General features: G+C 43.0%; 2 protein-coding genes across 4 annotated transcripts in view; one reads left to right on the top strand and one right to left on the bottom strand.

Moving 5' to 3' along the window:
• Nucleotides 1-1,030: 1,030 nt before the first annotated feature.
• Nucleotides 1,031-13,144, bottom strand: rce1a (Ras converting CAAX endopeptidase 1a). 2 transcript variants are annotated; one of them, XM_041984868.1, is made up of 8 exons: nt 12,818-13,144; nt 10,384-10,486; nt 9,390-9,473; nt 7,553-7,631; nt 7,280-7,447; nt 6,813-6,884; nt 6,661-6,723; nt 1,031-2,804 (listed from the first exon to the last, which is right to left on the bottom strand). In XM_041984868.1, the coding sequence occupies exons 1-8, from the start codon at nt 12,985-12,987 to the stop codon at nt 2,575-2,577; spliced, it is 969 nt and encodes a 322-aa protein (XP_041840802.1). In that variant the 5' UTR covers nt 12,988-13,144; the 3' UTR covers nt 1,031-2,574. The 2 variants fall into 2 exon arrangements, with proteins under 2 accessions (XP_041840802.1, XP_041840803.1); XM_041984869.1 differs by having other exon boundaries at nt 12,933-13,144.
• Nucleotides 12,240-25,391, top strand: part of alox12 (arachidonate 12-lipoxygenase) — a 27,674-nt gene continuing 14,522 nt past the window's right edge. Inside the window, exons 1-7 of one of the 2 annotated variants that reach the window (XM_041984840.1) lie at nt 12,240-12,537; nt 19,389-19,535; nt 22,273-22,474; nt 23,051-23,132; nt 23,209-23,331; nt 23,404-23,510; nt 25,150-25,322. In XM_041984840.1, coding sequence (XP_041840774.1) covers nt 19,389-19,535; nt 22,273-22,474; nt 23,051-23,132; nt 23,209-23,331; nt 23,404-23,510; nt 25,150-25,322 — 834 coding nt within the window. In that variant the 5' untranslated portion in view covers nt 12,240-12,537. Of the gene's footprint in view, nt 12,538-14,311; nt 14,510-19,388; nt 19,536-22,272; nt 22,475-23,050; nt 23,133-23,208; nt 23,332-23,403; nt 23,511-25,149; nt 25,323-25,391 lie in introns of those variants that run through there. The other variant, XM_041984839.1, reaches the window with a different exon arrangement.

Here is a 25,391-nt window from a genome sequence, read left to right as displayed (position 1 = left end):
CCAGCAGGATAATGCACCATGTCACAAAGCTCAGATCATCTCCACCTGCTTTCTAGAACATGACGATGAGTTCACTGGACTCCAACGGCCTCCACAGCCACCAGATCTCAGTTCAGTAGAGCAGCTTTGGGATGTGGTGGAACGGGAGATTCTCATTATGGTTGCAGCCGACAAACCTGCAGCAACTGTGTGATGCTGTCATGTTAATATGGAGCAAAGCTGGATTTAAGCCCATTTCAGAAAAATGTTGTGCTCTTGAAAGAAATGCTGGTTTAACCTTCGTGACTTCCTTTAAATTTATCACCCACTGGTGAAATTTGGGGCCGAAAATGTCTACGGATAACAAAACTGCCATAAAATCATCAACATATATATTTTTTTTTCATAAATCACTTTAATTTCAGACCTGCTCAAAACGACCAAACATTCAAATAATTTTTAGTAGTAACCCTTTAAATGCCCGAATATTTAAGTGATCAATTATTTATTAAAAACATTTTAAAAAATCTGAATTATTTCTCAATAATAAATATGAAGGGGAATGAGTCTTTGGCGATGATTAGTCTGTGATATGTCAAAGATTAACCGATAATTGGATTTGAAATCATCAGTACAGTATCAGATACAGTACTGCCTCTCAGATACTCCCTAAAATGATTTAATGGTTGGTAGTTTTGAGCAGGTCTGAAGTTGATTTATGACAAAAAGCACAGAAATATTGATGTTTGATGATTTTATAGCAGTTTTTTGTGCATGAACATTGTTGGCCACAAAAGTCAATAGAGGAGGAAAATTGCTTTAACAGCATAGACGTCAGAGAAAAAAACTGAATTTAAAAATAATGCCTTAAAAAGAGTTATTGTGATGATTCATGTCGCTAGCTGTTACGCAGCTGAAATGAGCATCAAATGAAAGAGGAAAATATGTGAGGGCAAAGGGGTCGATAACAAATGTGTAAGTCTCCCACCAGGATTGATTTCCATTACATTTAACAGTGAAGAACACACAGAAACACACTCCCAGCTGTAGAAAATATCTTTCTTTATTTACAAATCGGTATTTGCAGCGGTTCTAAATTTCCATAAAAGATTGTCAAACTAAAACTATGAAGTCTCTAACGTAAACTGTGCACATGGCCAAAGTGAGAATAAAATCCAAACACTTCTCTGTAGACTCTGTCACCAAAATAGATCTGATTAGAAAATAGAGCTCAGTAGAAACATTTCCTGCCTCCTGGTGTCTGTATGAAATACTGAGCTGGAAAAAACGGCTGCAGCTTGTCTAACCCTCGTTCCTCTAATTACCAGTTGACGGATCCGAGATTTTCTTTTTACAGCAGAAAAAAAAAGTGATCGTCTTGCAAAGGTCCTGATGTGTCTGGGTTTGTGGAGATGTGACAGAAACATGTCCTCATGCTCTTCTCTGATGACCTCACCAAAAACCATGGCTCTGTTTCGGGGTGAAGAACTGCTCTACACTCAGTTCTGCTCCTCTAACTGTGACACCCTGATCCTCAGTCCTCCAACACACTCTGCTGGATCCTCCATGAAGGTGCACAACATCCCCATCGGCCTGGTTTGGAGTTAATTCCATTAGATGTCCTGATGTAAACCCAGAGAGATGGTCCAGTTTGATTTTCTTCACAGAACTATCAAAGCTTTAACACTGACATGAAGAGCTGATCAGCAGCTCTTTAAATGTGACAGAAATGTTCCTGATGCACCAGACGGACCAACAGGACGAGTTCAGGTTCAGGCCTGAAATTGACCTAAGAGTAAACCCAGATCATCCAGGACAGAGAACCACGATCTGAACCAAGTTCTCCATATGCAATGAAAAATTTTAAACCTTCACTGGAACGTTGCTGGATGTTAACCAGAACATTAAAGCACGCAGCTACCTGACAGCAGAACATGAGGTTGTACCGACGTTAATGACCCGTTCCAGCCCGTCACCTACCAGACCGATGAGGTAAAGTCGGAACTTCACTAGAACAAGTTCTGACATTTAAATCCGGTACTTTCGGGCACTAGTCTGATCCAGAAAACCAGACACTAAAACAAGATGGAGGAGGTGGAGTTTAAAGGATAAAGTGGAGGTTGGAGGAGGAGGTGGAGGTTAACAGTCACCATCTTGGTTTCCTCACATAATTCTGATATTTTGTCAAACAAAAAAAAACAAACAAACAAACAAAACAAAACAAAAAATGCTTGAACTGAAACGGCCACCAGAAGACCACCAGGACCAGAAACATGACCAGGATCAGGAGCAGGAACAGGAGCAGCAGTGAAGGAGCAGATCAGACTGACGTCCAGCAGCATTCAGAGGATTCCTCCATCAGTGATGGAGGAATCCTCTGAATGCTGCTTTTCTGGGACCGGACGGATCCAGCTTTGTTTACAGTAACAGTCCAGCAGACTGAAGGTGGACCAGAAACCACAGATGTCTCCATCCGATGGTTGTCAAAACTTTAACTCCATCTTCTAATTTAAATAAAACAACCTAATAAATAACCCCCACCCAACAGAATGTAAACTTCCATGGCCCAGTGAGGAAACACATGGTGGGGGAGGATCAGGAGAGGCAGAGAGAACTGGGGGATGAGGTGAGGGAGCAGACAGGGGTGGGGGAGCCATAGTAGAAGGGGTCTGTGAAGGGGAAGAGGAAGATGAGGAAGAGTAGGACCCCCAACAGGTATGAACACAGAACCGCGAGGCGCTGGGGGTGGTCCAAGGCTGAACTGATGGCAGGAAAACCCATGTAGTTACAGAAGGAGTGACAGAGAACCGGACCAATCAGGTGACCTGCAACACAAAGCAACACCGTCATTAGAGCTGGAAAACGTCCGGAGAGTCAGTACAGAGCGAGAAAACTTTCTGATTCCCCGTTTTCTCACTCAGTTCACCTGTTCTACATCACCTGGGGCCTCATTTATAAAACTCTGCATAGCAAAGCAGACTACAGGTGGTGTACAAAGGGGAAAAAAGGAAATGTGGCACACAATAAAGCACCCACGTCCCACGTTTCCATTTATAATTCAGAATCAACTCTAAAGTTGGTGCACTAAGGGAGCACATTGCCCTGCCCTTATTATGAAAACACCTTTAATAAATATTAATCCATGTCATTTCTCAGTCTCATTAATCTGAGACTGAGACCCTGATGAACCACGTTGCAAAACATAAATAAGTTATATTTGGTGAGGGGGGGGGGCGTGGTCATCACCAGTGTCAGAAAGGCAGAAGGTGGCAGATGCTGCCAACAAGACGGGAGGCGACCAATGACAGCAACAGAGGCAGTGCTGTGCATCGCGCTCTGAGATCGCTTTATTGGAGGGAATTTTGACATTTTCAAAGCAGTCTGTTGTCTTGTTGTTTACTTTTTTGTTTACAAAAGCGAAAGAAAACCCAGGGTTCATCCGAGTTTACACAACAGGTAACGGCATTATGAATTTCATCATTTGATGGCGGACCTCAAGTGTGATCCAGATAAATCCAGAACCCATGTTGGGACAAATTCCCCCGGCGCCACACGGCCGCCTTTTTATTCACATCTCTATAATCTTTGTGTGAAGTATGATAACGTGTGGGAAAGTCAGACAAATGATGTGTTCTTCCATGTTGGAAGTGTTGACAGACTGCGCTGTCTAGCCTGCTCTCACTGGTCAGTAAATGAAGCCCCTCGCTGACTGGTTGTAGTGCCATGCCACAGCAACAAAAATTGAACATTCTTCTATTTTCTTGTTGGTGGTTTAAGCACGGGGTGGGCAGGGGGTCCATGGCTGAGTAAACAAGGTTGGGAACCACTGGTTTAGAGAATGAAAATGCTTTAGTTAATGACAGCAGATTAAATTTGTAATTTCCCTTTGGATTAATAAAGTATTTTTAATTTCTTTAATTTCATTTGATGAAATTTCATTTCATTCTCGTACAGCAACATGACTGCAGTCAAAACAGCTGTTAACATTGGGGGAAACCGGACATTGCTGCATATTGCATTGTTTTGTTTGCCTGTTCACCCCCAGTGGAAGAAAGTTAATGTAACGTTGTGACAAACCAACATCTAACCATCTGGCATAACATGGCTGTGATATCCCCGACCTGTCAGCCAGGCCCCTTTCCTGGGGAGGTGTCCAGGAGGCATCTGAGACACCTTATCCAGTTCCTCTGGATGTGGAGGAGAAGCAGTTAAACTCTGAACTCCTTCTGGATGACAGAGCTTTTCTCCTTATCTCTTAGGGAGGGTCAAGACACCATGGACCAGATAGCTTGTACAAGGAGGTCCAGTACTGCATACTGCTGGAACATCCCACAGAATTCTCCATGGGACAAACACCTTCTCCAAGTCCACAAAACACATGTAGACCATTAGGGCAAACTCCCATGATCCCTCCAAGACCCTGCAGAGGGTGCAGAACTGGTCCACTGTCCCACAAAAACCACACTCAGCATCCCTCACTGTCCACCAATGGGTTCAGGGATTACTGCCATGACAGGCACCTACCACCTTACGGCCACAGCTCCAGTCAGCTGTCTCAACAATGGAGGCAAGCCTACTCTGCCTCAATGGCCCTCATTTATCAATGAGCGCACATCGGATCGCAGGAACAATCTTACGATTGGATCTACGTGTGATTTATGAAATGCTTGTATCCGACCGATCCCAGCGTAGGAAGGATCGGGCCTTGATGAATACAGCGGCTGAAATCCATCGTCATTTACATGGTACACCCTTAATTATTCGTGGTACAGAGGCCTCGCCCAGTGAGGTCAAACCATGGAGAGGAGATGTTTGAAACTTGTTGGAGGTCGAGATCAAAAACCTCACTTGTGAGGTGGAAAAAAATAAAGAAGTGCTGTTTGGAAACCTAAAAACCGGAGTCAAAGGCGTGCACACAAATGCTACATGGAAGAGGATCAGGGAGGCAGTTAATAGCCTCAACGTTGTTTAACAGACTTCGGCTGAGGTATAAATAAAATTCTCTATAGGTAGCATATATATGCCCATAGTTAATGTTTTATTAGTTTTTAATTTGGATAATAGCCCATGCCTGGTAACTGAAAGTTACAATTCTTTACTTTGCACACCTGAAAATATAACTGACAGATCAATGAAAACGTTAAAAAACAGGGAATATAACTCTAAAAGAGAAGACTGGTAGCCTATAGCACTTTCACCTGTTCAGTAAAATACTGCAAAGTACACAGCATGGATAACATTAGCCTACTGATTAAATAGAGCACTCTTTATTTTTAAACTTGTCCAGCATGGTGGCAGCAGAATTATGGTCTGGCTGCTGTGTTTTGCCGAACAAATTTGCTTTTGCAAGAGGAGCTTTATGGGTATAAGGCTCCTCTTGATAATATCATTTATTTCTTTATTTATTTAAATATATTGTTTTATCTTAGTTATTTGAAATGGCGGAATTTATGTAATCTTGTTGGACCTGACTGGAGGGGACAGAAAAAAGGAGAGTAATAAAGAAAAGTAAAATGAAAGTAGAAAAAAGGAAGAGGAGACAAAGATACAGAAGATAGAAGCAACAACCCTTCAATCCAACCTAACACCAGACAAACTGCTGCTACACCTGCACAGAAACACAAGAGAGAATTTCCTACAGCTTTTACAGGTAAAAGGAGCTGACAGTCATTAGGATCTCCTAAAAAAAAAAAAAACAGACAACAATAAGATGCATCATGACAACCAAAGTACCAAAGACAGACAGAAGACTGAGATCTTTTAACATCTGCAGGAAGCTCCTGTGGATGTTCTATCAGTCTGTGGTAGCTAGTACACTTTTTTATGCTGTTGTCTGCTGGGGGGGTAACATGACAAAAGAGGTAATTTTATCTTTTGGGAATACATTTTAAAATGCTTTTCTGCAAATCGCGTTAATTCTGAGTACTAAATATGTGGCTGCTTATGTTTAAATGGTGGTTTGAGGTTTGTTTAATAACTATTTTCAGGGTCTGCAGTGCTGCAAGGGTGACCCAGATTTCCGTCGTACACCGTTTGATAAATGAGGGCCAATGAGATGAAGCAGGGGACTCATTCAGACATTCCCAGCAGACCTTTTCAATATGCTGAAATACATATTTCCTGCCAGGCCGTATCTTAGCCGTCCCTGGATAGAGATGCCTGATAGATCTCCAGGAATTTGTTGGGGCCATTTTGTTTTATATACAACATAAATAAAAGGAAAAATACAGTTGAAACTGGACTTGACCAAAATTTTAGGTTATTCAGTTAGTTTTCTAAACGGATAGTTTTTAAACATCTTGATAATATACTTGTACTTCTTTGGACTAAAACAAAGAGAAAAATGAGGAGTTTTCAGTATTTATAGGTTATTGTTATTTTACTGATCTGGACTACTGGAGATGACGGTTTTAGCCTGAAGGCTATTTTATTTAAAATTACATACTCTTAATAACATGAGTGTATCTCTGCATCTACAAGGTTCATTTGAATAGCTTTGGTGTCATATTAAAGGGAACACTTGAGATATTTGTTAAGATGTGCAAATATATGTGTATAGTACATGTGTTTGATAAATGCTGGTTAAAAGCCCAGATCTGAGGCCTGTATGCGGAACCTGAACTAAAATTAGTGTGACCTCCTGACCTCCAGTAAGCAAACATGTTAATGAGAGCTGCTCACCTGTTCTGATGAAGATGAAGGCGGTGTAGGCTCCAAACACTGCAGTGTAGGAGAACTGAAACACTGAAGCAGAGCAGAAAACACATGTTCCTCATCAGGAATCTGAGATGAATTGGCTTTCTGAAAAGATAGGACGTGATGAAACACCTCACCTGCAGACAGGAAGATTCCTGAAAGCGTTCCCTGTCTGAACCTCAGCAGCTCAATCACATGGTGGAAGTGAGCTGAGAAGAGGCAGACACATCACCCGGTTCACAAGCTGGTTCAACAATAACAGATCTGACAGACTGACAGCTGGATGTCAGTTAATAAAGTTTTTGTTTTGCTGGAGGGACAGCAGAGCTCGTTCCCACCCTGTTCAATAACTCCTCCATGTGTGAGAGGTGATCATCATCTACCCACAACAATCCCTAATAATAACTGTATATAGTCAGTGTTTATAGCTTTTTTACTTGTTTGTGTTTTTTTTCAGGGTTCCCTTGTATATATTGAGTTTATTTTGTATTTTCTCTGTATGTTTACATTCTTTCATTATAATTCTGTTCTTTACTTCAATCTGATGGTTGCTGCTGTAACTGAAAAATTTCCCTTAATAAAGTACTTCTCTAGTTTTCCTCACCGACTCCAAAGAAAAGAGGGCAGGTGAAGATGGCGGTGAAGGGGCCTGCACACGGCACCAACATGGGCAGCATACAGGCCCTGAAGACCAGCTCCTCTGTTAACGGGGCCACCACTTGGTTCCTCAACCAGCGCATGTCACTGAGACACAACATCCAGAAGCACGGATCTGCATCAACACAAGCAAAACACAGAAAATACACACAAATGAAGTTGTTAGGTAGGGAAGCAAACGTAAAGGTGAAAGTTCATGTTCAGCTGTAATGAAGCTCACCGAGGGCCACCCGAACCCCATCTATGAAGGTCCAGGGACAGTCCATCGCCACTTGTGTGAGGGGGCCCAGAAAGAGAACCTGCAGCACAGAACCATTGAACCAGTTATATCCAGAGAGCTAGTTTGTATCTTGAGGCCATACAGAGGAACACACAGAGGAGCAGGATGGTTAGAAACCATTATTCTACAGCAAGACAATATAAACTTTAATGTTCCGATTATTTATAAGTCACAATGCACTGCAACACAAACAATACCAGTAAGTTAAAGCGTGTAACAAATTCCACGAAAAGCGAGAACTTTTTGTTGTTCTCGGGGCCACAAGAACAAAAAAATGTTACTTTGTTCACATGGACGTGTTTGAATTAAAATAAATAAATGACTTATTTCTGACTTTTTGCCAATGCAGTTTATCTTTGAATCCATATTGTACTCCAGCAGAGATGATACTGCAACAAGAACTGTCCTGTTAGTCCACTAAAACAGTTGGTCAACAACAAGTCTTCTGTCCATCAAAACCTCTTTCAGGCTAAATTTCAAGGATTTCAAAGGGTTAACATTTTCAGGAAATTCACAATGATCTGTTGGACCCCTTCAGAACTCTTCAGTTTGGTTTTGTTCCAATCTCTGGAACTAAACGGAACCAGGCCATCACCTCTGGAACTAAATGGAACCAGGCCATCATGTCTGGAACTAAACGGAACCAGGCCATCATCTCTGGAACTAAACGGAACCAGGCCATCACCTCTGGAACCAAACGGAAACAGGCCATCACCTCTGGAACTAAATAGAACCAGGCCATCACCTCTGGAACCAAACGGAAACAGGCCATCACCTCTGGAAATAAACGGAACCAGGCCATCATCTCTGGAACTAAACGGAACCAGGCCATCACCTCTGGAACTAAACGGAACCAGGCCATCATCTCTGGAACTAAACAGAACCAGGCCATCATCTCTGGAACTAAACAGAACCAGGCCATCATCTCTGGAACTAAACGGAACCAGGCCATCACCTCTGGAACTAAACGGAACCAGGCCATCATCTCTGGAACTAAACGGAACCAGGCCATCACCTCTGGAACTAAACGGAACCAGGCCATCATCTCTGGAACTAAACGGAACCAGGCCATCATCTCTGGAACTATACGGAACCAGGCTATCATCTCTGGAACTAAACGGAACCAGGCCATCACCTCTGGAACTAAACGGAACCAGGCCATCATCTCTGGAACTATACGGAACCAGGCTATCATCTCTGGAACTAAACGGAACCAGGCCATCACCTCTGGAACTAAACGGAACCAGGCCATCATCTCTGGAACTAAACGGAACCAGGCCATCATCTCTGGAACTATACGGAACCAGGCTATCATCTCTGGAACTAAACGGAACCAGGCCATCATCTCTGGAACTAAACGGAACCAGGCCATCATCTCTGGAACTATACGGAACCAGGCTATCATCTCTGGAACTAAACGGAACCAGGCCATCATCTCTGGAACTAAACGGAACCAGGCCATCATCTCTGGAACTATACGGAACCAGGCTATCATCTCTGGAACTAAACGGAACCAGGCCATCACCTCTGGAACTAAACGGAACCAGACCATCATCTCTGGAACTAAATGAAACTGAATGTAACAAAGCTGGTGTTCTTCTATCAGAAGATCAGTTTTAATGTTCACCAACTTCTTTAATATCTCTCTGAGATGTTGGTTTGCAGAAATATTCTGACATCAAGTTTTTCTTTGAACAAAGTTTCAATGAAACAGAAATATTTTTGTTTCTAAAACTCCAGAAAAGCACTAGAACAGGCAGAACAGAGTGTTTCTCACCATGGTTAGCAGCAGAGGAAGTAATACAGCTGGAATGATGCCTTCAAATCGGAGCCCCATCAGAGCCAGCAATGAGGAGCTAGTCTGACACACATAGACACAAAGTGAGCACAATTTACAAATAACAACAAAAACAAAAACAAACAAGATGTTTCAGACTGCAGCTTTGGTCTGAGTTGGACTGTTCATCTTCACCGGAGGAAGGAGAAGCAGGATGAGGAGATAACTGTCTGTTCCAGCAGTGATTCCCAACCCTGGTCCTCAAGGCACACTATCCTGCAGGTCTTAGATGTCTCCCTGCTGAAACACACCTGGTTCTGATTAACTGGCTCTCTGATAAGCTCTGCACAAGTCTACCAATGAACCATTCATTTGAATCAAGTGTGTTGCAGCAGGAAAACATCTAAGATCTGCAGGATAGTGGGCCTTGAGGACCAGGGTTGGGAATCACTGTGTTAGAGAACCACCCCAGGAGTGTTTACCTCCTGAGTGTGACCCGTCGCTCCAGCTGACACCATCCATATGTAGAGGATCATCTGACTCTAACAGGAACTGTGGCATTGTTGCATTTCACTACAAAACAGTTACCATGGTGATGTTGATTCATTCAAATATGTCTGTATTGAACTGAAAGGATCTTCTATCAGTCATTTACAGAGGTTTTGGTAAAGCTGCTTCCTGTTATCATCACAGATATTGTAATTTCTGCTGTTTGGAATATTTTTAACACATTGGGCCTGATTATCACCAAGGATGTTCATAACGCCGTCAGTGACGAGGGTCTCTCTGACCAATCACCCACATCCAATCACTTTCTACAGGAAAAGTATCAGAAATTAGGCTGATTTTTATAGAAGAACAATGTGAAAGTTTGGTCATGTGATTCTCGAGAAACAGTCCAAGGAAAAAAAAAACCCTAAACACAGATGGAGACAAAATTCACTTTGAGATCTGCACATTTCCAATGTTGTGAGGAACATGAGACGAAACTCACCCTGACTCCGGTGAACTCCCTCCAAGTCCACACAAAGAGAGGAGACAAGCCAGAGACAATCAGGACACTGGTGAAACGCCGCTTTATCACAACAGGATGATCCCTGAAGACAGAGGACAGTGACCAGCGGAGATGAGTGGACATGGTTCAGATGGAGGATCTGACCACGGTCCTGCACACCATCAAGGACTTGAAAACACTCCTCTACTTGTTGCAGCATTTTAATGCCACCTGGGGCAGTTTGAGAAATCAGAACGATCTGCTGTTAGCTAGGATGGTGCTTTAGCTTCGCTCTGCAGCAGAAAAAATTCAAAAGACTAAAGTCAACCAGAACCACCTTCAGTTATCAGACACCCTTTCTACCCTTAACCCTTAAAGCTCCACAGCATTAATAACCGTAAGTTATGAATAAATAAATAAACAGCTGGTGGAAAAGTGTAAATATATATAAAAAATTCTGTTGTGCTTTTGCTTTAATGCCAATATTTTCCTCCTGAAAGCCAAGACTTGAGAGAAAGATATGCAGATGAGAAAAGGCTTAGACACGGTTGATCGGTGTGTTATTTCTACAAAGTTCTATTAGAAGTAAATGATGTTTTTGTTACTTTGGTTGGTCTTTATGGTATCTATTGATACCATAACTTTACATAATTTTAGCCTCATAATCAGAAAATTGAGAAATTACAAGTGGACCAACATAGTAAAAAAAATGGTTTGGTATGGGTTAAGATAAGTCTTCAAACTTTCCTTTTTGATCTTATAGTTTGGTCTGGCTTGCTTATGGGTACAGCGCAGGAGAGGGTGCGAGTGTGGGGTTATATGGGGTGGAGACTGGAGTAGGTGTAGGGTGGGGGAGGGGGGTCGATGGTGCCCTGGTTCCCGGGGTGTGAGGCTGGAACATCGGGGTGTGTGCTGGCCTGCGCCGGGTGGTTGTCTGAGGGGCCTGGTTCTCCTAGGCATGGTGTGGACCCTCTACCTGTGGGGGGTGGGAGGCTGTCTCTGGGCTCCTGGGGCCCTGGACCCTTCGCTCGGGCCACCCTAGATGGCCGGTGCCTGGCGGGGACGGCGGCTGCCAAACTTGGCCCACTGGGACCTGTGCCCCAAGATTGTAGGGGGGCTCTGGCTGGGGCTCTCCTCTGCCGCCCTTCGGGTGGGGCTGGAGTCGTCTTTGGGGTGGGGTGGCTTGGGTTTGTGCTCCGGGGCTGCATTTGGACGATCACACTCACCACTCATCACTGATCACTCCTTATTCCTCATACTCTGTATGCTGACACAGTCACTGAGTTGTTCAGTGGGTTTATACACTAATAGATCCCCCCCCGTGAGATAGTATCTGGTCATTGTTGTGCTACTTTTGTGATGTGTCTTATTGATCTGGTTATTATTTAAGAACTCTTAATGACTTAGCAGCTCTGTTTTTCAGTAAAAGCCGTGGGAAATTTTCTGGTGTGTTTATGTACAGGTGTAACAGTTTGTTGTCTGGTGATAGTTTGGATTGAAGGGTAGTTGCCTTCTGTCTGTGGTGTTTTAGTCTCCTCTCTCTTCTTTCCCTTTTGATTTTTTTTGCTGTCTTCCTTCTTTTTCTGTCCCCTCTGGTCAGGTCCAAGAAGATTACATAGATGCCATGATTCAAAGTAAATAAATTAATCAGATTATCAAGAGGAGTCTTATACCCATAAGCCTCCCCTTGGCAGAGAAAATTTGTTCATCGTCATACAGCAACCAGACTATCATTTTGCTTTCTATGATGCTGGACAGGACAGGTTAAAAAAAAAAAAAAGAAAAAAAAAAACGTCTGGCTTGATGACCCTTGTCCACCCCTTTAGCTCTGCTGCTATAAGCTGAGGCTGCTAGGTGACATCCCATGATGCTCTGCTCTCTTTACTCTCCATGTAGAAATACTTGATGTTGTTGTCAACAAGAGAGAATGCCAAATTTGTGTTTCTCAGCAGGTATCCCTGGCTTATAGAGTTATGCTTCTTGTTGACCCCTCTTCCCTGTCCTCTTCATCCCCAACCAGACCAGGAAGATGGCTGTCCTTCCTGGTTCTGGTCCTGATGGAGGTCTTCCTCTCCACTGTCTCCTCACGCAGTTCAGAATGGAGGATTTAATCAACGAGAAGAGTTGATACAATCCATAGATTTCCATAGCAAGGTAATTATTTTATTAACTTGTTGATATAAACACAGTTATTATAAACTGGATTCATGTGGATTTTATAATGAATCTGTTTTTGTTGGATTATAACTGGACAACAGTGAGTTGGATAAAATTAGACAGAAACATGTGTTACCATGAACTGTGCTCTTGTGATCCAGAAGCTGACAGAAGATTCAGCTTCAGTTTAGAGTTTTGTATTTAAGTTAGGTGTTTGGGTTAAAGTTAACGAACTTTAACGATCTTGTAGTTACAAATCAGGTTCGGCTCGGCTCACCTGGGCAGGTCGCTCCTCCACACGTATAAACTGCCCACATAAGAACAGGCGAGCAGTAAACAGGACAGAACCGACACCCAGCATAACCCATCTGGTGGCGTGAAGTCGCCATTACCGAGTTTCCCCTCCTGTGTTAGGAGGTCCTCTGATAAATCCTCCTCTCCTGCCATGACCGGAGCCTCCGGGGACTAAAGAAAATGACCGCTGTGCGCGTGGGAGGCAGCTGAAACATCTAACATACTCGAACACGCGCAGCGATAAGTTTAATCATCTCCATTCAGATCATCGGTTAATGCTGCTAGCTTGGAGCGCTAACTTCCTGTCGCTTTCTTTCTGCGTCATCATGTTTAAAAAAAAAAATAAATAAAAAGATGCGTTCGCTGACCGTGACTAACTCGGAACTTCCACAGTCGATTGATTAATTAATTATTCAATCTGCCTAGTTTAGTTATTAATAATAAATTTCTAAATTAATTCCAGAAAAGCTGGTATGAGAAAACTTTAAAGGTTGTGTGAGAAAATTATATTGTTGTTAGAAGCGTCAGTCCCCTATGAAATTGTATGTAATTGTTGTTAAAGTAACAGTTGGATATAGCTACAGTTACAGTATTGTTTTCAAATACCAATTTCATATATATATATATATATATATATATATATATATATATATATATATATATATATATAATTTATTTAAGTTATAAATGTAACCTTAATAAAATGACAGACTGTTGTGTCAGACTATGGACTCCGCCACTGACTTCCATTAAAACCACATTTTTAATCTGTTATTCCAGTTTAATCTTTTAAGACGTAATGTTCCGTATGTTAAACATCCAGTTTCTGAGCTCTGTTTCATCACTTTATGGTAAAACATTGTTCTAAATTCTGGTATTCTTATACTTGTATTCTGCCCCCTGATATTTAGCACTACAATAATTCTGACATCTCAACTACATATTTATATATTTACATTTCATTAAAGGGCCAAATAAAGACTTCAGATTAAAAAAAAAGGAGGAATTTTTCTGCCCATTACTTCTTGTGTCAGTCATTAAAGCGTTAAATTTCTTTATTCTGTGATGTCGGCATTTCATCTGTTAAAAAAGTAGATTTATTAGATTTTTTTTAACTGGATTTCACCAGATTAAACTGGTTTCTAACTGGAGGCAGATGCAGGAAATTCATCTTTTTGATGGTTGTATTATGGGGCTGTGAGACCAACATGGGCCCCAAGATGGATTTTTTTGTATCACTTCAATCATTTCTAAACCAACAAAACATTTTAATAATAAAAAAATTTTTTTGGCACACACACAAAAAAAACTCTTAATGTCCTTTTCTAAATCTAATTTCCCTTGTTAACATGTTTTCTCTGAGTAATTTACTATACAGTAACAGCATAACTTTCCTTTGGGAATAAATAAAACAACTTCCTGTTTGCAGCACACACACACACCCACACACACACACACACACACACACACACACACACACACACACACACACACAGTGTGTGTGAGGCTGGACAAAGAGGAAATTATCACGCTGAGTCACACCGTAGTGTGATAGACGCCATCAAAAATAGAGAACAAACATCTGTGGAACCAGGACCAGACAAGGACTAAGAGCAGCGGAGGTTTTCTCATTCAAGAGGGGGACTCTCAGCTCTGTGAACAGCTCTGGAAGAAGGTGAATATTTGGCTTCTGACCCATTTAGCACCTGAATAAAAAGTGCTCATGAGTTGCTTCTTCATTCAGTAAGATAAATCAAATTAAAGGGGAAAACAAATATTTTGCCTTCCAGCTACTCACTAAGTCTGTTCTCACACATCACAGTGTTTAGCAAATTCTGCAGGGAAACGCAGGTTTGTCACTGTTTAGGGCCGTCAGATGATGTTTATGTAGGTTTCCATATCTGGGAATGAAACAGAACACAGATGTGACTTATGTAAAGATGGGAACAAAAATTGAGAGCATCATGTTGTAATGGTAATGAAATAATTTATGATTCAGACCTGAGAAGTTTAGCACTAACTGACCCAATACTCACTTATTTATTACAAATAATTGTTATTATAATATATTTAATTAATATTAAATAAACTTAGAATATTTATGAGCATTTTTGTATATACTATATATTTATAATTATATAATTGTAACTTTATACAATTTATACAAGTAAAAAAATTAAATATATTTGATTATGTTTATTTTATTCATTATATAATATCAGAATTAATAATTATACTACAGATTAATATAAATCTAAATACATTGTTTTATAATATTGTTAAAATGGTTCCAAATGTCCTTTGGATAAAGGAAAGTTTCTCATTACTTAATAATGGTGAATAGTTAGCACTGATCTTATGTTTTCTAACCATTTGTGGTTTTACAAAGCACTTGACCATGGATTTTTTCTTTTGATCAGCTGTTTTCACACATGGATGCTCTTATCTGTCTGATAGTTATAAATTAACCAACACCCTAATGACAAATGGGACCGTAACCATGAATCAGAGACCACAAACACACTGATAGCTGATTCATATGAAGCTGATTTCTCAGAAAACTGAATCAGAAGTTTCTCGTTTAAAAGTCTGAAGCGTCTAAAAATAAATGAAACATATGATGAAGTGAAAATGTCAGAGATAAATAGACATATCTGCTGTTTCATCTGCTCATTTTCATGAATTTGGTTGACATATTTGGTTACAGATAACATTCAAATCCAAACCAGGAGACATGCTGAAATGAATGATGCCCTCAGAATATGGAACAGTTTAGTGTATAGGATCACTTTATATCACTTTATATCAATGATATATGAATCATTGATACAGCATCATTTTAACAACTAATATAATAACCCAATTCTGAACTTCCTTTAATGACAGTTTTGTCTGTCATCCCACTATCAACATGTTTTTGTATTATAGGGGAGGCCTGACCCCACCATAGGTTTTTTTATACCCATAGCAGCCAAACATTCTGCTGGTATTTCTGTATCATGGGATGAAGCGCTTCCTTTACTGTAGAAGGAATGCTTCTGCCTTTTATACCATGACAGAATATGGTCAATTATAAACTGGACAGATTTATCAGGTGTAAAAAGTAAAGCTGAATTAAACTAAATTGAATTGAGAAGATTGAATTGATGCTGCATGGTGGTGTGGTGGTTAGCACTGTGGCCTTACAGAAAGCAGGTCGTTGGTTCCAACAGGGGCCTTTCTGTGTGGAGTTTGCATATTCTCCCTGTGTATGTGGAGTTCTCTCTAGGTACTCCGGCTTCCTCCCACTGTTGAACGACATGCATGTTAGGTTAACTGGTCACTCTAAATTCTCCTTGGGTGGACGTGGGTCACCGGGGCCCCCCTCTGGAGCCAGGCCTGGAGGTGGGGTACGGAGGCGAGCGCCTGGTGGCCCAGCCTTTGCCCATGGGGCCTGGTCGGGCCCAGCCAGGAAGGGTGACATGGGCCTCCCCTCCCGTGGGCTCACCACCTGCAGGAGAGGCCATAGGGGTCGGGTGCATTGTGAGCTGGGCGGCTGCCAGAGGCGGGGACCCTGGCAGTCTGTTCCTCTCCTGCAAAAGCTAGCTCTAGGGACGTGGAATGTCACCTATCTGGCGGGGAAGGAGCCTGAGCTGGTGCGCGAGCTTGAGCAGTTCCGGCTAGATATAGTTGGACTTGCCTCGATGCACGGCTTGGGGTCTGGAACCACTGTCCTTGAGAGGGGCTGGGCCCTCTTCCATTCTGGAGTTGCTCCCGGTGAGAGGAGTCGAGCAGGTGTGGGCATGCTCATTACCCCCCGACGTGGCACCTGTACGTTGGGGTTTACCCTGGTGGATGAAAGGGTAGCCTCCCTCCACCTTCGGGTGGGGGGACGGGTGCTGACCGTTGTTTGTGCTTATGCATCAAATAGCAGTTCAGAGTACCCACCCTTTTTGGAGTCCTTGGAGGGGGTGTTGGAGAGCACTCCTTCCGGGGACTCCATTGTTCTGCTGGGGGACTTCAATGCTCACGTGGGCAATGACAGCGAGACCTGGAGGGGCGTGATTGGGAGGAACCGCACCCCTAATCTAAATCTGAGTGGTATTTTGTTGTTGGACTTCTGTGCTCGTCATGGACTGTCCATAACAAACACCTTTTTCAGACATAAGAGTGTCCACATGTGCAATTGGCACCAGGACACTCTAAGCCGCAGTTTGATGATCGACTTTGTAGTCGCGTCGTCGGACTTGCGGCCGCATGTTCTGGCCACTCAGGTAAAGAGAGGGTCGGAGCTGTCAACTGATCACCACCTGGTGGTGAGTTGGCTCAGAAGGTGGGGGAGGATGCTGGTCAGGCCTAGCAGACCCAAGCGTGTTGTGAGGGTCTGCTGGGAACATCTGGTGGAGTCCCTTGTCAGTAAGAGTTTCAATTCCCATCTCCGGCAGAGCTTCAACCCTGTCCTAGGTGAGGCGGGAGACATTGAGTCAGAATGGGCTGTGTTCCATGCCTCTATTGTAGAGGCGGCCAGCTGCAACTGTGGCCATAAGGTCGTCGGTGCCTGTCGTGGCGGTAACCCCCGAACTCGTTGGTGGACACCGGCAGTGAGGGCTGCCGTCAAGCTGAAGAAGGAGTCTTATCGGGCCTTTGCCGATACCCGTGGGCTAAGCGGGGCGCAGCTTCGGCAGTCGCTAAGGCAAAAACTCGAGCATGGCAGGAGTTTGGAGAGGCCATGGAAAATGACTTCCGGACAGTTTCGAGGAGATTCTGGTCCACCATCCGGCGGCTCAGGAGGAGAAAGCAGTGCTCTGTCAACACTGTGTACAGTGGGGATGGGGGGCTGCTGACCTCGATTCGGGACGTTGTGAGGCAGTGGAGGGAATACTTCGAAGACCTTCTCAATCCCACCAACACGTCTTCCGATGAGGAAGCAGAGTCTGGGGTAGCTGGTGCTGGCTCTCCTATTTCTGGGGCTGAGGTTGCTGAGGTGGTTTAAAAGCTCCTCGGTGGCAAGGCCCCAGGGGTGGATGAGGTCCGTCCAGAGTTCCTTAAGGCTCTGGATGCTGTAGGGCTGTCTTGGCTGACACGCCTCTGGACATCGGGGACAGTTCCCCTGGACTGGCAGACTGGGGTGGTGGTCCCCCTCTTCAAAAAGGAGGACTGGAGGGTGGGCTCTAACTACAGGGGGATCACACTCCTCAGCCTCCCCGGTAAGGTCAATTCAGGGGTGCTTGAGAGGAGGGTCGGTCGGTTGTCGAACCTCGGATTGAGGAGGAGCCGTGTGGTTTTCGTCCCGGTCATGGAACAGTGGACCAGCTCTACACCCTCTTCAGGGTATTTGAGGGGGCATGGGAGTTTGCCCAACCAATCAACATGTGCTTTGTGGACTTGTAGAAGGCATTCAACCGTGTCCCCCAGAGACTCCTGTGTGGGGGTACTCTGGGAGTATGGAGTGCTGGACTCGCTTGTACGAACTGTCCGGTCCCTGTATGACTGGTGTCAGAGCTTGGTCCGCATTGCCGGCAGTAAATCAGAATTGTTTCCAGTGCGGGTTGGACTCTGCCAAGGCTGCCCTTTGTCACTGATTCTGTTCATAACCGAGGTGTTGAGGGGATCCGGTTTGGTGGCCTCAGGATTGGGTCTCTGCTCTTTGCAGATGATGTGGTTCTGTTGGCTTCATCGGGCCATGATCTTCAGCTCTCACTGGAGCGATTCGCAGCCGAGTGTGAAACGGCTGGGATGAGAATCAGCACCTCCAATTCCGAGACCACGGTCCTCAGTCGGAAAAGGGTGGGTGGCTTCTCCGGGGTCTTGTTCACAAGTAAGGGAAGGATGGAGCGGGAGATCGACAGGTGGATCGGTGCGGCGTCTGCAGTGATGCGGACTCTGCATCGGTCTGTCGTGGTGAAGAGGGAGCTGAGCCAAAAGGCAAAGTTCTCGATTTATCGGTCGATCTATGTTCCTACCTTCACCTATGGTCATGAGCTGTGGGTAGTGACCGAAAGAACAAGATCGCGAGTACAAGCGGCCGAAATGAGTTTCCTCCTCAGGGTGGCCGGGCTCTCCCTTAGAGATAGGGTGAGAAGCTCGGTGATCCGGGAGGGGCTCAGAGCAGAGCCGCTGCTCCTCCACATCGAGAGGAGCCAGATGAGGTGGCTCGGGCATCTGGTCAGGATGCCTCCTGGATTTGTCCCTGTTCAGGTGTTCCAGGCACATCCATCCGGGAGGAGACCCCGTGGAAGACCCAGGATTCGCTGGAGCGACTACATCTCCTGAGAGCGCTGGCCTGAGAATGCCTTGGGACCCCGTCAGATGAGCTGGAAGAATTGGCTGGGGAGATGGAAGTCTGGACTTCCCTGTTTAGGAAACTGCCCCCACAACCCAAACCCCAGATAAGGGGCAAGAAATGGGATGGATCAATTAAATTCAAATCAATCTCTCCAGTAGACTGGATTACTGTAAATGGTCTTTTAACCAGACTTCCCATAAACAGACAAAAACATATGCAGCTCATCCAAAATGCTGCTGCTTGAGTTTTAACCAGGACTGTACACATTCAACTGAATTGTTTGTTTCAGATGGAGGTGTACACTGTAACAGTGGCGACTGGAACATCGGAGTATTCAGGCACCAGCAACTACATCTTTGTGACGCTGGTTGGAGAGGATGGGGAAAGTGAGCGCACCCTGCTGGACAACCCTGGACTGGATTTCTGTAGAGGAGCAGTAAGTGTATATCTAAGGTCTTCTCCAAATTCATCATTCTAGGCAGAAAGTGGTTCACCCCAAAGTCAGGACTCAGTGGTTTTTGACCTGATCTCATGTAGAAAAATGGCTCCTTAGTTGGCATAAAGAAAAGAAAAGAACTCTTTCTATCATGGATAATAAAAAAAAGCTGAACATCAGGTCACATTTCCCCCTACGCTAGCCAGGTGGAGATCTTGTATGAAAAGTCTGCAGTGTAGAGAGGGAAGAGGAACGGAGCCAGAACGGTTCCCTGTGGGGTCCCAGATCAGCTGTGCAATATAACCAAGTGATCTCTGAAACTTTGACATGATCTGAAAGAGCTCCGTCTGAGCCCGACCAAAGGTTCACAGGATAGTTTTCTCTACATCTTTTCATTAAATCACTGGATTTCTCTCCCTTTTCATGACTTCACGAAGAACCCTGAAGACGGATCTGATCTATTCGAACAGGGAGTATTCCAGAAAGGAGGTTTAACAAATGCTGTGATAAAGCCTGTGCACAAGGTTGCTAAATTCTTTTATGTCTTAACCTGCACTGTTGGTTCCAAGACACCTGCTATTAATTAGCTATCGGAACCCTGTATTACTTTGGTCTGGTGTGTGCAAGTTCACGTCAAACCTATAAATGCGTTAACCACTGAGCCCTGAAAACACAATGAAAGTGACCAAATGGAAAGCAGCTTTTTTTTTTCACAGGCTGAGTTATAGGTCCTCCTTGAAGCCTGTGACAAAGAGAAAAATATAGTAATGAAAAAAAGAAAAATCACCCACTGTGATGCTTGCGAGCAAAGTCCACGCATAAGTGGATGTTAAAGGCATGGTAGCCTACATTGTAGTTGACATGTTTTATTGATTGCTAAATTCAATATGCCTGTATTATATATATTTTGTGTAATTTATATATCATATTACAGACATATCTCACAAATAGTTCGTATGATTTCCTACGAAAAACAGTACACTGATATTCATACATATTCTTACAAATTTCTAAGCCAATCCGTGTCCAAGTTACGGAAATTGCTATGTCGTGCCGTCTGCAGACTTTTCTGAAATAAAAAACAAAAGGCAGAAAAAGGTTTTTAATATCTTCATCATAATTTCATTGTGTGTCACTGTGTGTGTGTGTTTTTATGTCATCAGACAATTTTGTATGAAACCCACTGACTCTTGGATGGTTTCATTTATTAGAATAAAAAGATAATTTTATCCTTCTATTATCAATTCAATGCAGATATTGTCAATAACAAGAAGTATTGTAGGACACTGAACAACCAATGAGGTGCTCGCATTAAATGGGATCCTTATTCAGACACTCTCACTTGACTGAATTGCGAATGCATTTCTGACTAAATGAAGGAATGTGCTGGTGGTGCAGACACACTGTTGCTGGAAATTCACAAGAAATCCTACGAAAAGTAAAGCATAACTAAATGTGCCTAAATTTGCTATAAATAGGTAATGAGAATATGTTGCGGATTAGATATCATACTATATTTTATAACAGATGTAACCCTTCCAGTCCCAAGGGTATGGGTCCAAGTGACAATAAAATATTATGAAATATTATTTCAAACTGGTAAGAATTTCTCATCAGCACCGTGGACAAATTCTTCCGGTAGCCTATAATTTTAATAGATATTGCTGTGGGTTTACCACAAAAGGGTGTAACTGGTTCACAGTTAATAAAAAGACAGCGGCAGGGCGGAAGGCAGGTTCGGGACAACCCCTCACCCCTATGGAGGCGCTTGGGGTGAGTATCAACTGGGGCCGTCCGATGATCGAAGACATCCTGGGGGTACCTCATTATGTTTTTAACCCTGTTGAATGCTAAACATGTTTTTCAGCTGTTTTTGTGTGCCAGGTGACTAAAGGAACTCTATAAAGTCCACCTTCAGCTACAAATCACAAAAGTGGACCTGTAAACTGAATATTAAAAATGGAAGATAGTGGTAAGGAATACATAGAGAAATAGGCCAAAATTAACAAATCTATCAGCAAATGATGACATTGCATGACAAAGTGCTTCTCTTTTCAGGCAATGAAGCATGCAAAAAAAACAAAAAAAAAAACAAAACAGAAAACAAAATAGCCCTTTTCATTTCTTTTAATTAAATTGGTTCCAAAGGATTTGATCATGCACATGGTGACCTTCCCTCAAATTGTGCTGGAGATAAGTTGGACATAGCCTTAACAAAACCTACTCCCTACCAGGCTATGTTCACATCATAAGTTTCCATATTAGCTTACCTAGATTAGCCGCTTTGGAAAGATAACACAAGATTACCATTTAGCATAGCCATTTACACCAGTAAACCCACTATTTGATATACCCCCTCTACTACAATTAGCTGGTTGACCCACACTTCCTGGTCTACCACCACTTCCTGCTGATGTCACAGGAAACCCAGCCATGACTGGCATGACTGGGAATCTTGGTTCAGATGTTTATTCAGTGTGATGACTGACCTGTGTTGTGGAATAATAGTAGTCAGAGTTTCAGGGGCTGTTTCAAGCTGCAGCCTCTTATTACATTGAGGAGGAGTTCTGAACACTTGATATTTAGATCTTTCCCTTTTGTCATTTTATGAAACACAAATTATTTATGATTCTGCTCTAGTATTAGAATGTTTGTGCAGTGCAAGCTGAGATTTTATGTTGTAATCTGTGATGAAATTTAGATAGTTTTATCCTACTTTCTTCCATCTGTCCATTAGGTGGATCAGTACAAGGTGACCAGCTCTAAACCATTAGGGTCATTGTTACTGGTCAGACTGGAGAAAGAGAAGTACTGGGTTGAAGACAACTGGTTCTGTCGCTATGTGACAGTGGAGGCTCCATGTGGAGACAAAGTTCTGATTTTCCCTTGTTACCGCTGGCTTATAGGAAACAGCAAGGTGGAGATCAGAGAGGGCACAGGTAGGAATACATGTCCAAAAACTGACCTCCTGCACTCTTTTCACTCGGTTTTCTTCTGTCATCGTATATCTCACATAAAGCAAACACTGGAGCGCCTCTCCTCAGGATTTAAAAAATAAAGCCACCATCATCATACTGCAGTACTTCCACTTCATTTTAGTCAGTAAAGAAGATTCCTGAGCAAACATTTCAGCCAAAATACATTCCCAATGTTCACGTGAGCCATTGAGCAGGGCAGCAAACCACAGACTGATCCAACAAAAGGAAATTTGTAATTTCATTTAATATGTTTGTAAAGTACCTGTGAATTGGTGCTATACAAATAATGCTAAATTGGAAAAAAAAATACTATATAAATTGGAATGATTTAATTGAAATGTGTAACAAATACATTTTAATAGTGAAACTTGATGCTGAATATTTCTGTATCTGCTGTTTTCAGTGAAATACTGGTTGTTTTTGAGCAGCTTTCAAATGAAAGTTAGACTGAAATTTAAACCATCTTTATTAAGTGTTGACATGGTGGGTCTGCACTGAGGACCAGACTTTGTCTCTCTTTCATCCCTATTTTCAAAGCAAAGACAGTGATGAAGGACTCATCCCCTCAGCTGCTGATACACAGGAAGATGGAGCTGCAGGACAGGCAGAGGACATACAGGTTCGATATCTCAGAGACTACAGTCCACATCCTCCATGTTTCATCAGGTATTAATGTTTGGATCACACTGTGTCAGATGGGTGACTTGGGCTCCAGGGATTCCCCGATGTATCGATGCCAAAACAGAAGCCGATTTACATCAAGATGTTCGTTTTGACAATGAGAAGAGGAGTGATTTTGAACATTCTTTGCACTATGCGTAGGTGGTACACTCATTCAGAGATTTATCTACTTGACTGGAAAACATAGAAATGAGCCTCTCTTCCCTCAGCTTGCTGGAGCTGTCTCTGAAGAAATTTGCCATCACATTTGGGAAATCCTGGAATGATCTGAATGATTTCAAACGGATCTTCTGGAAGCTGAGAAGCCCCATAGCCGGTGGGTTAATACTATTACAACTGCTACTACTACTACTGCTGCTGCTGCTAGTAGGAAAACAAACATGGTGTTTTTGGTTCCGTTAGGATAAACAAAACTATTTCTCAGTTCGTTCCCTCTGGATGTGGGCAGGACTCAACCCTTCTCTGCATGTAGAGAGGTTTATTATTCTCACTGGGTTAATAATCATGTTGTGTGTTCAGCATGAAACCAGGACCCAAGCACAGACACAGAGCAGACTGGAGATGAGCAGAGGAACGAGGAAGATTTGGCAGGCAGGCAGGTCTGGGTTTTTGAGAGGAGCAAACAAATGATGGTTATAAATAAGCTGAAGGAAATGACAAACAGAATGTAGAAATGGCCAAGTGCTGTTACTACTGGGTAAACCAACAATCTGGGGATGACTGAAAGGCCAAGTTAGTCTAAATAATGCTGCTGATTACGGATGAGATGCAGGTGAACATCCTGGTTTCTGGGGAAACCAGAGCAGGAGCATGGACCACAACAGATCAGTCTAAATACATGGCTGGTATTGGCATGCCTCATCCATGAAATAAAGTTTCCAAGTCAGGAAAAACTTTGGTTGGCATGACTCTTCCACGCTGACACCAATGCAGGTGTTGTGCAGAATTTCAGCAGTGATGGTGATAAAGCAGGTGAATGAACTGTGGAAATCTCTTTTTCATCCTCTCAGGCTGCAGAAATTCTGGCCTGATGGTGAGGAGAGAGTGTCCAGGGTGGCGGAGCTGTCAGGGGGCCTTCTGACCCTCAACTTATGTTTTTCATAAATGTCCTGCAGGCTAGGAAGGCCGGTTCGGTCTATTCCAGACCATCCTGCTAAGGGCCACTTACTGGTGCAGGTGTAAAAATTCCTGAACACCCTGAGTGGGGGCTTAAAGTCTCTGTTGTCTGGAGGTACAGACGCTATCTCTTCACAATGATATGGTCTCAGACAAAGCTTCAGTTCGTGTCTCAGTCAAATCAATACTTTGTTGATTCAAAAGTTTCTTCAGATAAATAAAGATAAATCTGAAAATATTGTGTTTGGAACCAAAGATTAATGTCCATCTTCAGGCAGCAATGTTAAAACCAACAGCTCAGTCCAGAAATCTTGGCGTCACCTCTGAGCTAAATTTTAACAGACATATTATAGCGGGAACCAAATCTGTCTTTTACCACCTGAAGAATATATTTAGAATAAGGGGACTGATGGCTCAGCATGATTTGGAAAAACCTCTTCATTGTCTGTTTTCGGAAGTCTTGACTACTGTAATGTTTTTACAGGTCTCTAAAAAACCACTAAGACAGCTGCAACTAATCCAGAATGCTGCTCATTTTCTCATAAAGACCTGAAAAAGTTCTCATATCTTTACACTGGTTATGGTTCTGGTCCAGAATACAAATCTGATCTACTGACGCCATATGACTTCTAAGATCATTTGGGTCAAGTTTACTTTCCATCCCGATAGTTCAAACTAAACATTTAGTTTTTCTGCTCCTGATGTCTGGACATCTCTTCACATTGACCAAAGTTTAATGAGTCTGTCACACAGACCTTGAGGTCTCATGGGTCTACCATTTTCATGCAGTAAGCTAAACCATGAGGGTTTAAAGTTAATCAGTATGTGTGCAACTCTAGAATACTGCATGGAGCACTGGGAGGAGGACTGGTTCTTTGGTTACCAGTGCCTGAACGGCTCCAACCCGAGGATGATCCAGAGATGCAAGAAGCTGCCAGAGAACTTCCCGGTCACACCAGATATGGTGCAGAGGTCCATGGCAGTGAGAACCACCCTGGACAAAGAACTCAAGGTGAAGAAAGCTCTGAATCTGTTTTTATGACCAATACAATTGTATTGTAATACAAAAGATTTAAAATTC

This window comes from Melanotaenia boesemani, chromosome 5 (genome assembly GCF_017639745.1).
Source record: "Melanotaenia boesemani isolate fMelBoe1 chromosome 5, fMelBoe1.pri, whole genome shotgun sequence".
NCBI lineage: Eukaryota > Metazoa > Chordata > Actinopteri > Atheriniformes > Melanotaeniidae > Melanotaenia > Melanotaenia boesemani.
This window is presented reverse-complemented; position numbering and strand designations above follow the sequence as displayed.